Source organism: Lampris incognitus, chromosome 5 (assembly GCF_029633865.1).
Source record: "Lampris incognitus isolate fLamInc1 chromosome 5, fLamInc1.hap2, whole genome shotgun sequence".
Classification (NCBI taxonomy): domain Eukaryota; kingdom Metazoa; phylum Chordata; class Actinopteri; order Lampriformes; family Lampridae; genus Lampris; species Lampris incognitus.
Window position 1 is genome coordinate 41,607,810 of NC_079215.1, and position 13,420 is coordinate 41,621,229.

General features: G+C 44.0%; 1 protein-coding gene across 2 annotated transcripts in view; it reads right to left on the reverse strand.

Annotated features, from left to right (window-relative positions):
• bmerb1 (bMERB domain containing 1) overlaps positions 1 to 13,420 on the reverse strand; it is a 66,161-nt gene that overhangs the window by 38,571 nt on the left and 14,170 nt on the right. Inside the window, exon 1 of one of the 2 annotated variants that reach the window (XM_056280729.1) lies at positions 6,130 to 6,217. The exons of the other annotated variant lie outside the window; for it this stretch is intronic. Coding sequence (XP_056136704.1) covers positions 6,130 to 6,217 — 88 coding nt within the window. Of the gene's footprint in view, positions 1 to 6,129; positions 6,218 to 13,420 lie in introns of those variants that run through there. 2 annotated transcript variants of the gene reach the window in all.

Here is a 13,420-nt window from a genome sequence, read left to right on the forward strand (position 1 = left end):
CCAACAAGACCAGTCTCATCAAGTTTCTGGTGGAAGAGTGGAAACTCCCACGATACAGAGCTATGCTGCATGGCAAGGTGTTGTACATGACCTGTGAGGAAACCTGCTACAAGTTGACAGAAGATGGGTGTGAGGAAGCAGCAGAACTGCACTCCACACATGAAGAAGCTGACACCCGTCTGCTCCTGCATGCATTGCATGCAGCAAATGCGGGCTCAAAGTCAGTTATCATCACAGCTGAGGACACTGATGTCATGGTGCTTTGTCTTGGCTTCCAGAAGGACATCACCTGTCCCATCTACCAGAAGTGTGGGACTCAGAACCGCACACGGTTTGTCGACATCACCAAACTGGCAAGTTCACTTGGAGACAGCATCTGTGACAGCCTAATTGGCTTACATGCCTTCACAGGCTGCGACACTGTCAGTGCATTCGCTGGTCGAGGGAAGCTGAATGCCCTGAAGATAGTGAGAAAGCACACTTCCTGCCAAGAGACTTTTAGTCAACTGGGACAGACATGGAATGTGAGTGATGAGCTGTTCCAGAAAATTGAGCAGTTCACCTGTCGGATGTATGTTGCTAATAGCAGCACTGCTGAGGTGAACAAACTGCGTTACCAGCTCTTCTGCACCAAAAGGGGAGAGGTTGAGTCCAGCCAGCTGCCACCATGTAGAGACTGTCTCTTTATGCATGTTCAACGAGCCAACTATCAGGCAGCAATATGGAAGTGCTGTCTGCAGGCTAACCCTGTGGTGCCAAGCCCTACTGAGTATGGATGGACAGACGATGAAGGCAAGCTGGCCATTTACTGGATGCGCTCCCCACCTGCACCAGATGTGGTCTTGGAAATGCTAACATGCAAGTGTGTGCATTCATGCAAAATGCCAAGCTGCATGTGCCTGTCAAATGGACTTCCATGCACAGACATGTGCAGGTTACAGACCTGCAGTAACCAAAAACAGCAGGATGGTCCAGAACTGGACTTTGAACTTGGGGAGTCAGATGATGAGAGAAACGAGCAGTTTGATGAATGACAGTGTGATGATTCTGATGGTATTACTGTGGTAGTAGTCTATTGATGCACAGGATGTTGATTCTGGACTTGGTTACCCAGAGCTTGATAACAATAATGTAACCATATTCACATATACCCATTACCCTACCCATTACCATTACATATACCCACTAATGATATGGGATTACATGTATCATTGACTAAGTATATGTAAATGTCAATGTTGTTTAAAATATTAAAATAGTTCATTACCTCACTATGGTATTCCTTTTTATCATGTATTTTGATTGTGTATTTAAACAAATGTATAGAGACCAGTTTGTGACCTAACTGGCTTTGGTCTAGTTCTCATTTAAGGCTCACAATCACCTCACACAATGAAATAGTATGGGTATATTATACATTTCCTGAATCTTTACAGTCCTGTGAGTATTCCAGTTTTTGTGTTTTGTGTCCCTGATATTCCTAGATGCCACAGGGCTAAAAGAAAGTATATAGTTTAGGCGAAAATTGCAGAAAGATGTGTGTTATTGACGGGTTGAAGAGCTCAAGTGACCTCTATATTTGTGAGAAATATCCACAACAGGGCTTGAATGAAAGCTAAGAAGGTCCCCTTTAAAATGATACCAAAGACAATATTATAGAACATTGAAAAATGTCCTGACCATGAGGCTAAACCAGGATATGCACCAGCGTCTAAAATGCAATTTAGTTTAGCGGGTGGTTAACTTCATGAGCTGATAACTGTGATACAGCTGCCACTCAGGAATGGTTATCATACCAAAATATCATCTACAGACGTGGATCCTTTCAAAAATTATAAGTAAGTTTTGCCACCTTGAGTGTACCGAAATATCGTCTGGCCCATGGACTAAATGCCAGAGCTTTCGCATCGGTCCCCACTTTGCAACATGGCCTCCCACAGTCTCATCCCCGCAAGTCTGCAGTCGGTAGAATACATTTTTATCCACCACGACGCCCACCGTGGACCCCTGCAGCCTCCCTATGACAGGCTGTTCCACGTCCTGGAGACCGGAAACAAACACTTTGTCGTGGAAGTTGGCAATAAGCCAGAGCACATTTCAGTAGATCACCTCAAACCGGAGCACCTGGACTTGGACCGACCTGTTGGATTTGCCCAGCCCCCACAGCGGGGGCGCCCTCCTACTCTGCCCCCACCCCCCAACAAAGCCTCTAATTTTCCTACACCACCCGCCCTACCCCCGCGCCACAGGGTCCTTAAGGTCCCTCCTGTAGGCACCCCGGCCTCCGCACCTGTTCAGCGAAGCCGTTGTGGCCGGGTCATCCGCCCTCCTCCATGTTGACTTTTTTTACTATGGTGAATTCTGGGGGGACACGTGTAGCAGACTATAGGAGGGTTTCCATGCAACGTCATCACGGAGACGCGTGCGCAACTAGGGGGCAGAAAGCAGCTATAGCGCAGAGATTTTAACCAAGATAGAGCTCAGATACAGCAGAGATGACATGCAGTTGTTGTGTAATAAACTGCACAAACCGCCAAAAAGATGGGTGGAAAATGTTGAACATTTTCATTAGGGAACCGCTTCGGTAGCTCTCAAAAGATTATGCATCTCATAATCTTTTGAGAGCTACCAAAGCGGTTTTGCCCCCTGGCTGCGCACTCACCCAGTAATGTTTGTAAAAAGGAAACCCGTCTATATGGGCACAATTCACCTTAATTGGTAGACACGGGCCCTTTAAGAAAGGGTTTCCAGGTTGAGAGGGCAGAGCGAGGACTAGGATGGTTGGAGCAGTGCCATGTTGCTCGCATTGCGATTTTGTATGGAAGAATAAATGACACATGCAGTGAGTGTGTAGTCAGTGAGAGAAGTTGTCCGTTTCTACTTTCCTGCAATTTCCACAATATATACTATATATATATATATATATATATATATATATAATAGTGTGTGCTCACTGAAAAACATCGAACACATTGTTATCAATAGAAAAATCCCCCCCCCCCCCATTCCTGAAAAGTGAAGTGTTTTTCGGACTATCCTGACAATGGAAAGGTAAACTGAATGCAACTCTAGGTGTACAGTTATGTTAAAGAGTAAATTCCGAGTTAGTTGTATGTATCCACACAACAGCGTAGGAGAGTCCTCCTCCATGAGCCACAGTGAGTGAGTGTGCGCCTCTGTGTGTGTGTGTGCTGCTCTCATAGAGAAGTGCTGAGACGGGCGCTGACTCACCACAGCATGCGGAGGCTTGTGCAGGGCAGCCCTGTTTTCCTTCTTAATGTCTCTCTCATATTGAACCATCATCCATAAGCGTATATACGGACAGAGGACGCCGAGGTAGTGCAGTGAGGCGTGGAGAGCAGAGATGAGCAGATGAGGTGGACCGGGCCATGCACTGGGGATGTATCACCTCATAATGTTTATTCCCAACAGGCTGCCCACCTCGCGAATGGACCATATATTGCAAACAGGCAGGCTAGTCGTATTAAGTATTAAAGTCTTTCAATCAAAACCTATTCATTCTCAGTCAGTCATGATACTATCATCAGCTGGAGCTCCAGACCTGCTGTGTGTGTGTATGTGTGTGTGTGTGTGGGGGGGGTCTGTGCCTGTTTATTGACTGGCTATTATTCTTTTGAATTAATCCGACCGTACAATTTCATGTCGGATTTACCTTTTTTTTTCTTCTTTGATTATTTTCCATTTGTTCTGACAAATTGCTGTTATGATGTTGTTTTCTGGGGTTGGTTGGTGGTGGGAGGATAAGGGATGCTGGACATTGTCATTCATTTCCATTTGCATGTGCTGGAGGACTTGATGTGATTGTAAAGCCCTTTGGGACTTATCTGTTAGGGTTCTACTAATAAATCGGACTTGTTTTTATTTTATTGAATTGTTTCCTTCCCCCCTTTTTTCTACTTCTTAGTATGTTATTGCTTTTATTGCTGATGTCCTTTGAGACGCTTTTGTAAAAATGCACTTTAAATAAACTTGATGTCTCTCACTGTCTTTCTTTCCCTCTCTCACTCATACAGCCAATAGCCGATGTAATGTAATGTAATATAACGTAACGTAACGTAACGTAATGTCATGCATATCATGTCATGTCATGTAACGTAACGTCACGTCACGTCACGTCACGTCATGTCATGTCATGTCATGACTGAGATGCAAAGAGGCTCTGTCTACTGCCCCATCTCTACTGAGAAGGCTGTTTTAATCCACTATGCAGCTGGATGCACACACAGACAGACAGACAGACAGACACACACACACACACACACGCACGCATGCATGCACGCACAAACACACACAGACACACACACACACACACATGCATACACGTAAAAGCACGCACAGACAGACACATGCATGCACACACAAACACACACGCACAGACACACAGACACACTCAGATATACACACACACGCACAGAGACACACAGACATACACACGCGCACACACACGCATGCACATATGTACGCACACACTATCAAAACTAACATACTATGGAGCACAAAAGAGATCTCTGGAGTTTAAGATACATGTCAGCTGGTAGTAGTAGTAGTAGTAGTAGTAGCAGCAGCAGCAATTGCAGTAGTGGTAATATTAGAGCCACTGGAGACAGTTTTCATCAATGAAATACAGATTTCATTGATACTGCAATTTCAGTAAGGTCTATCTAGTGAGATAAAGTCCAAGTTCACTACGTTTTGTTTTCAGTTAGTAGCTGCACACAAGCTGTCCTTGTATAGCACGCCTTCAGCATCTCTGCTAAATACAAACCAGCCACCCTCACTAATGAACCCAATCCAATTAATTAATCAATCCAACTGCATTCAAACAGACCAGCAGATCAGCACACTTCCACGTGGTTTATCGGTGTCTGATAACCATGGTAAGCACCTGGCTTTAGGATGTCGATAAGAGGGAAATGACAGCATCTGTATCACATCCGGTTCAACAGCCGTGGGTAGTTATAATACTTCATAGAGTGCTGCTGCTCTTACATAGCTGCTGCTGCCACTGGACTGCCCACAGCACATGGTGAAAACAAACACAAACTACGAGCTAAACACGACTGCAGACGAGAGGTAAGGAGTGTGGGAATCTCTCTCTCTGCATGTTACTGATGGCACACCCTGAACTGGGCAAGAATAAGGCCTTAATTAATGTCCACTTCAGTCACTTCGTGTGCGCGCACGCGTGTGGTGTGTGTGTGTGTGTGAGAGAGAGAGAGAGAGAGAGAGACACGCAGAGACAGAGAGATTGACAGATTAAGGGAGGGAGAGAGGGCTAGAAATAACCAGATAATTTTTTCCCTCATCTCAGGGTTGAAATAGTCTGAGTTTCTCTCCTCCACCCCACATCTACTATTGATGGTGTTAAATCTTTATTTGAATAATTTCAAATCAAGGATAGTCCATTTTATATGGTGAAATCCTTGCATTGTGTTCTTTATGACTTGAGGACTGACAACACTGTATTTAAATAGCTAGTGACGATATACTTTGCACGATTTAAACTGAATTAACAAACATTGTCTCTTCCAAGCTCTCCGACATTATAATGTGTTGCTAGCGGACTTTTGCAGCGTCAGACATTTTAGCACCAACACTTTCAGCGGGAAATGCAGCGGCCCGTGTTGAAAACCCCTGCAGGGGAGTCAAGTGATTGACTGTTGTGTTTCAGTTTTGTAACTGAAACACAACGGACGGTTATTTTCCTGACCCATAGCTCTGCATTGGCCCAGTTCATCTGCAGACGAACCCGGTCTACCAAAGCACCACAACACGTCAGAACACGTATTTGGCTTGCTTTTTGGGTTAAATTTAGACTGGGGGTGCATCCCTCGTCACAAATTACACTTGTGTCTACTTTATTTACTCCATTCATTGCAGACACTGAACGTCACATGCTAAGACGTGAGGCTGCCTTACTTGTTAAATAGACGTTAATGATCTGGCCAATTAGAGTAATATAGGCCTTGTGGCACCGGCAGCGGTAAATCCAGCCTCGACGTATGTCTGAGACATGAACGTAAATCGGTCCCGGTGGGGTTTTGATGCATCGTTAAAACATGTTTTTTTGCAGCGTAGCCCGTCGGAGGCTGGCAGCCGTCCGGTTACCTTGCTCCCCGGTCCACGCCGTCTCCGACACGGCGCCGTAGCTCCTCAGCGCTCTCTCGGTCGCCGAGATAGATTTCTTCAATTCCATCGCCCAAAATCGGTCGTTATAAGCCAGCCAGCCGCGTGAAGGGGTCCTCCGTCAGCGTTAACGCGTATCGGTCTCCTCTCCGTCTTCTTGTAAATAATTCAGCTTCGCCCGGTGACGAGGCTCCGGCGAGCCCAGGCGCTGAGCATCTTTATTCACGCTTTCGGAGACCCTGACGTGTGGAGGGGGCAGAGGGATGCAGGGAGCATGCGCAGTGCGTACGAGGCGACTGTAATGAGTGAAAACACCCAAGTGCACCGACACACCGTCAAATTAGGGAATATATATATATACCGCCATTTATGCCGCCACTGGCTTTAGAAGTAGGGTTTTGTCGGCTGTCAGAGACGTATTATTTGGTTATTCCACCAATGTATAAGTTTTAGTTTAATGCGCTCGTCATGATAAATGGTAATGAAGACAAATCACTTGATAAGAATAGGCCCAAGAGGGGAGTTATAGATAAGGCAGTCTATAAGGCAGTTTGGGTTAAGGCGAGGTGTTCCTGCTCCTACATACTACTGTCACTATTAAAGATACAAATTTATCAATAAGCTGCTGGCATCTCCATTTTTGAGAGGTGGTGGTGGTGGTGGTGGGGGGGGGGGGGGTTAAGATGCCACAGGGACTGAGAGAGCCAGGAGAAGAACACTGACTTGCTGTTACAGCAGCCAAAATAAACAAGCTGTCACCCTGCAAGCCGGGCTCCCTGATGGGTACAAGGTGTGCTCACACGCACGCAAGCATTCATTGTGAAGCACTTTAACCATGCAAGGTAACAACCAGCTCATCGGGAGCAGTTAGGGGTTAGGTGTGTTGCTCAAGGACACCTCGATATTTTTGCCGGGAGGAGCAGAGGATCAAACCGGCAACCTTCTAGTTACTAGATGACCTGCTCTTCCTGTCGCCCCCCCCCTGCCCCCTGTTGTTTTACTTGCTAATAAATGAACCATTCGTTCTTTACAGTAGTATGTTTGCTTTGGTTTTGCAAGAAATATACCGCTTACGTCACCAGTAAAGCCAGTTCAGGAGAGAAATAATGAAACTACTCAGTTTTCTGTTATTCGGGATCAATTTTTTTTCTTTTTATTCAGGATTAGACTATCAAGTGCAAATAACATGTTCAAATAAGTCAGTCACATAAATAGTGCCAATCAAGTTGCTGTGCTTCACCACTCTGCATGCAAATCAAATTAGTATAAAGAACAATCGCTAATAATGTTACATTAAACTGTTACCTAATCAACTCTATTGTGCAAGGTAGAGATAACCAAAATGCAACCTATCTTCATTTGACTTATTGTTTCCAGTGACGTACAGCAAAATACAACAATTAAGACCAGGTAACACAGTCTTGTTCCAAATTACCAGTGTATATAATGAACAGGTATTCTGATATGCCATAAATTATGTAGAACCCCCCCCCCCCGATATATGGCAATAGACGACACAGCTACAAGCATTACTCCTTCTATACTGATATCATTATAGGTATGATGTCACACAGAGATACAGCCATGAAACAAACGTCTGCAAAAATTGGTAAACCTGATATGAAATAACCAAGGTGCTGAGGTCTGTATTAAAACTGAGCGTTGATAAATCAGTACAAATCTATATGATTTTCATTGCACTCAGTAACAGTAATTAATCGTGAACAAGTCTTTTCAATATTCTTCTTCAGAATACGTGAGATCTTTAATTGGATTGCATTGTGTTAGCGTGGATAACTTAAAAAATTCAGGGTTGGGCGTTCGGGTAGCATAGCGGTCTATTCTGCTGCCTACCAACACGGGGATTGCCAGTTCGAATCCCCTTGTTAACCTCCGGCTTGGTTGATCGTCCCTACAGACACAATTGGCCGTGTCTGCGGGTGAGAAGCCGAATGTGGGTATGTGTCCTGGTCACTGCACTAGCGCCTCCTCTGGTCGGTCGGGGCGCCTGTTCAGGGGGGAGGGGGAACTGGGGGGAATAGCGTGAAACTCCTCACTGTCAGGTGAAAAGAAGCGGCTGGTGACTCCACATGTATCAGAGGAGGCATGTGGTAGTCTGCAGCCCTCCCTGGATCAGCAGAGGGGGTGGAGCAGCGACCGGGACGGCTCGGAAGAGTGGGGTAATTGGCCAAGTACAACTGGGGGAGAAAAATGGGGGAAAAAAAAGAAATGAAAAGAAATTCAGGGTTACATGGGAACACCACTGAACCTACATATCCATTCAGGGTTAAGTAAGGATCAACAACGCTGTCAGTAGCCAGAAATACAACAATTATTTCTTCACACTTTATGTCTGATGACACAATAATATGCAGAGGTGGAATTGCTGTTAATTGAAAAAAAACACTATGAAATGGTTGTAAAAGAAAAGGCCTGGATAAAAGTCTCCCTCTCTCTGTAAAACCACAAGAGTCTGAAATCTAAAACAGCAGAATCAACTTGGATTTCAAGTACCGCCCTTCCAAAGGTGCAACAATTTCCTCCCTTCCCGGATAAAACTGGAATAAAACCACTCCCATCTGTTTGAGATTGTTCTTCACATGCACAAGTTCAAAGTGTTTTCTCAAGGCAGTAACACGGCCAACGTGGTGGAGAGAGTCATCCTCCTCACCAGCATACGTCAGAGAGAGGCTGGGTGGAGAGATTTGATGACTAAAGGCAAGGCTATAGACTGGATTTCAAAACACTAAATCACAAACACCTACCTTTGACAAAGGAGGAAATGTGAATGACGGGGCAGGTCAGAAGTGAAGCAGCGTTAGGGTAGTGTTTTCATAGTCATACACAGTAAATAGAGGCTTTTTCACACATCAAAATTAAATATTCACAAACTGATCATCACCAGCACCATGCCATTGCTGGACTGTGACATATTTCAAGCGTATATTTTTAGGACAAGGAAATGTATATTTTGGGCTTCACAGAACAATTATTTGAACTTTAGGCTCGTTTGAGTTGCTTTGTTCTTGATTGGCACTTTACAAACGTACCCTCACTTTAGATTCTCTGATTAGATCATTCTATGTGCTCTGCTTACTGCAGCATCAGTTGACAGCTTCTTTGTGCAATATACTAACTTCTGTCATGTTGACATCTCGATAAAAAAGTGCTGAGTAAATTCATTTTTCCAGTGCAACCAAAGCATAAGTAGACTGATCCTGTATTCACAACATCTTCTGAATTCCTGTTTAGATCTCTGAAGATCTGACATTATCTCAGCCTGACAGCACTGGTTCAAGCTAAGTAGGAGATGCTGATGGTAGTGTAATGATCATGAATGACTTTGGCTAACGGGTTGGACCCTTTAGTCGACTGGTTAACGTAGTGGTGTGGGTGACTCGGGTTCGTGCCCCAGCTGCGGTGGATTCCCGGCTGCCCACTGATTTTGCTACATTAGTGTGAGAAGTGGGATGGTGAGACTGTGAGGCCATCGGAAGTGCGTGCACCCAGAGGTGTGAGGGAGCTGGTATGCTGGCTTCCCGAAGGAGTGGGGTAGTGTAATGATCACTGATGACTAGACTCACTTGGACCTTTAGTGCGGTCCCGGGTTTGCGTCCCGGCTACCCCTGAATTCACTACACTACGAAGGTAACCAGGTGCTAAGAGACAACGCTCCAAAGTTAGCTGCCGCTCCACACAGTGGAAAGAGGTCCTTCTCTAAAAGGTACCTCCATATCAGGGATGGGCAACATGATCCAGAAAGGGCCGGTGTGGGTGCAGGTCTTTGTTCCAATCAAGCAGTTACACACCTGATTCTATTAGTTAACCAATAGTCTATTCTAAGGACCTTGATTCGTAGACTCAGGTGGGTAACTGCTTGGTTGGAACAAAGACCTGCACCCACACTGGCCCATGATGCCCATTCCTGCTCTATATGGTCTTTTAAATCTTGTCCTGGAGAGAGGGTTACGTGTGATTGGCAATAATTGAGCATATTCCTCTTCCAGTATCAGATAAGCCAACTTCTCACATAACAATACTGAATCTCCTTTTAGTCTGTTGAAACAGAACCCAGGCTGTATTTTTCCAGGCAGACTACATTTATGAATGCAGCCAATGATATTTAAACTGAACTACATCGCCCATGTCTGATATTCTTTATGAACTTCTATACATTCTAAATACATTTCATTTGGTAGACACTTTTCTGCAAAGGTAATGATTTCCCTCATGCTTCTACTACTCTTTCCACCATACATCTACATCTATCTTTATTACATACATCTATCTTTGATTAGGGCTAACGAAAATAAATAATGGTAAATTAACTGAATATTAAGACAAACGTGAACAATAAATACAGATAGTGTTCAGAAGAACAGAAATATGAGGAGGATTTTATGCGGTCACTCTGGAGAGCTCTTGGACTGCTTGGGATTGACTGCCCGGCTAGGAAGCAGCTGGTAGCCAACATCACCAAACAGGCAGAAGCAGCATCCCGGTGGATCTGGATAAAGGGGAATGAGCGGTGGCAGAACCAACCTGGTGACGGGCTAACAGCATCTAGAGTTGAGTGGTGGACAGCTGGGGTCATACCAGGACACCGGTTCTACTGTCGAGCCCCCCCCCCCCCCCAGCCGAGATATCATGGGCTTAAATCGATGAAACATCGAGGAAGAGGGGGGGGGGTTCCCATTTGAAAAAGTGCAGAAACCACTCAGCCCAGTTTGCAAGGAGGTGGCTTGAGGGAGGGAAAGAAGGAGAGAGTGATGCGACTGGCTCACAGATGGTGCAGGGGGCGAGTAACTGTAAAGGTGAGCCAGTTGCAATAACCCTTATCATATTTTGCATATACAATCAATGTAAAAATTTGGAACAGACGGCCTTGGGGGAAATAACCCCTGGCTCTTTCAAGCCACTGAGCTAAACAGGGCAATGGACCACAGGTTCTGTCACCTCCAGTTTCAAACCAGGAATCTCCTCTTTAGGTTTTGCCCCCTCCATTACAGCAAACCTAACCAGTACCATGTTTTTTCAGTCCTGTGCTGGTTTGGAATTTGCCGTCCCATCTTTGGGTGCATTTTGAATCTCTTTAAAGTCTACTTGCTTGTCTGGAGGCCTTGCCTCCTGAACTGTCAGCTCTGTCTTCAAGTCTTTGGGGGCAAATATCCAGGCCAGAGCAGCACCGGCTGTCCCATCTCCAGTCTGACGGGAGAAGCAGAGGAAGGTGGCCCAGATGAAGGCACAGCAGCCGGTGAAGGTGGTCCGCACATACAGAGGCACCAGGGCAAAGTTCACAAACTGATGGAGATAAAAATTGTGCTTTTATATGCATTTTTGCATCATGGGATATCACTTGTTTCACACCTCTGAACAGTTTGCTGACGTGTGATCACAAACAGTTGTTTCGGAAAGTAGCAACTTTCGTTAGCACAAATTGAGGTTAAATCACTTCAAAATGCATTTATCTGCAAGTACCACTTAAATGGTTGTTCCCATATTGCCAAATACTAGACCTCGTTAAGAAATCAAATTCAATTTTGAAATGTAAAATAATTAAAAGAATAACATCCAATTTTAATTCCTTTTTACATTAAGATTATTATCATTATTATTATTATTATTATTATTATTATCATATTAGGATAATGGTTTCGGACAATAAGAATGACATTTTCTTATTTATCGAACATACAAAGGTCTGTTCCCCAAATCTCTTCTGCAAAGCTAGTCATAGTATGTCTTGCTAAAAAAACGACATGTGATTATTTTAATGAAGAAATTGTCAACATAACTTAACTATTTTACCTGCATGAATGGCCAGAACATCAGCCCAGTCTGGAAAAAAAACCACATAACACATCTGTTCAACATTTGTAGCAATTACCCATTTATTAAAAATTGTGATAAAAAAAAAGAGGAGGCAGCAACATGAGAAAAAGTGGTTCACAACTGTGGAGACAAAAGAGGACAAACTTTATATTTCATAGTGTGGCATTGTGTGGCCAGTCAAATGACTTCATGTGGAAAATACAGCTGGCAATCCAAAGTCATCAGTACAAGTCTCACAAAGCCAACTGACAAATTTGTAAATAAAATAAAAGCACATGGGCATCAGGGTAGCGTAGCAGTCTATTCCATTGCCTACCAACACAGGGATCGCCGATTCAAATCCCCATGTTACCTCCGGCTTGGTTTGGCGTCCCTACAGACATGATAGGCCCTTTTCCCAATGACATTAATTAATTTCCGCCTTTCCGCAAAGCAGGTTATCTTCACTTCTGTTTGCGCTGTAGACGACTCATGGATGTAGAGACGACTTCTGAAAATGCAGGAATGCTCAACCTGAAGTAATTTTGAAAGGTAACGTTAAGACTAGCTAATCATAGTCAAATGATTATGACTATGGTTCTGTCTGTCTGTCTTTAAAGTATTTTTTCTGACTATCTATCTATCTATCTATCAGTCTGACCGCCCGTCTGTCTCTCTATCTATCTATCTATCTATCTATCTATCTATCTATCTATCTATCTATCTATCTATCTATCTATCTATCTATCTATCTATCTATCTTTCATAATACTGTAGGTCTTATGACACATAGCATAGCTGAAATATTTTAGTTTTCGTCTCTGAATGGTTGACAGAAGGATCATATTTGTTCTAAGTTGCTGTAGCACACTTTCACTTGTTCGTTTTTCTATCCAACATAATCTCAGCAAACGGCGGCAAAACCACATTTCGGCAGATTGATTTTCTTTTCATCTATTTTAGGCAAAGTCCATCCTTCACTTCCGTATATCATGACTGGCCATACGACTGTTTGTAGTATCTTCATTTTCAGATTGGTTGAGATGGCGCGATCTTTCCATAAGTTATTTAGTTGAATTCAAGATCTCTCTCTCTCTCTCTCTCTCTCTCTCTCTCTCTCTCTCTCTCTCTCTCTCTCTCTCTCTCTCTCTCTCTCTCTCTCTCAAGAGCTTGTTTTTTTCTGACTATGATTTAAAGTTATTGCCTTTAACATAAGTTATTTAGCATAATCAGACAGGTACCATTCGGTGAAGAATTTGTAGCCTTTGTCGAGTTTGGACCATTTGGTTAATGCAAATGTTTCGGCAATCCGTGGTACATCATCTAGCCGTATTTCAGGCAAGTTTGTGAGCGACTGTGTAAACTCCATAGTCCATCCGGAAGTTAGCATACCCTGCAAGGAGTCAGAACGGAAGTTCTCTGGCGTCATGTGAAAAGGGACAATTGGCCGTGTCTGCGGGTG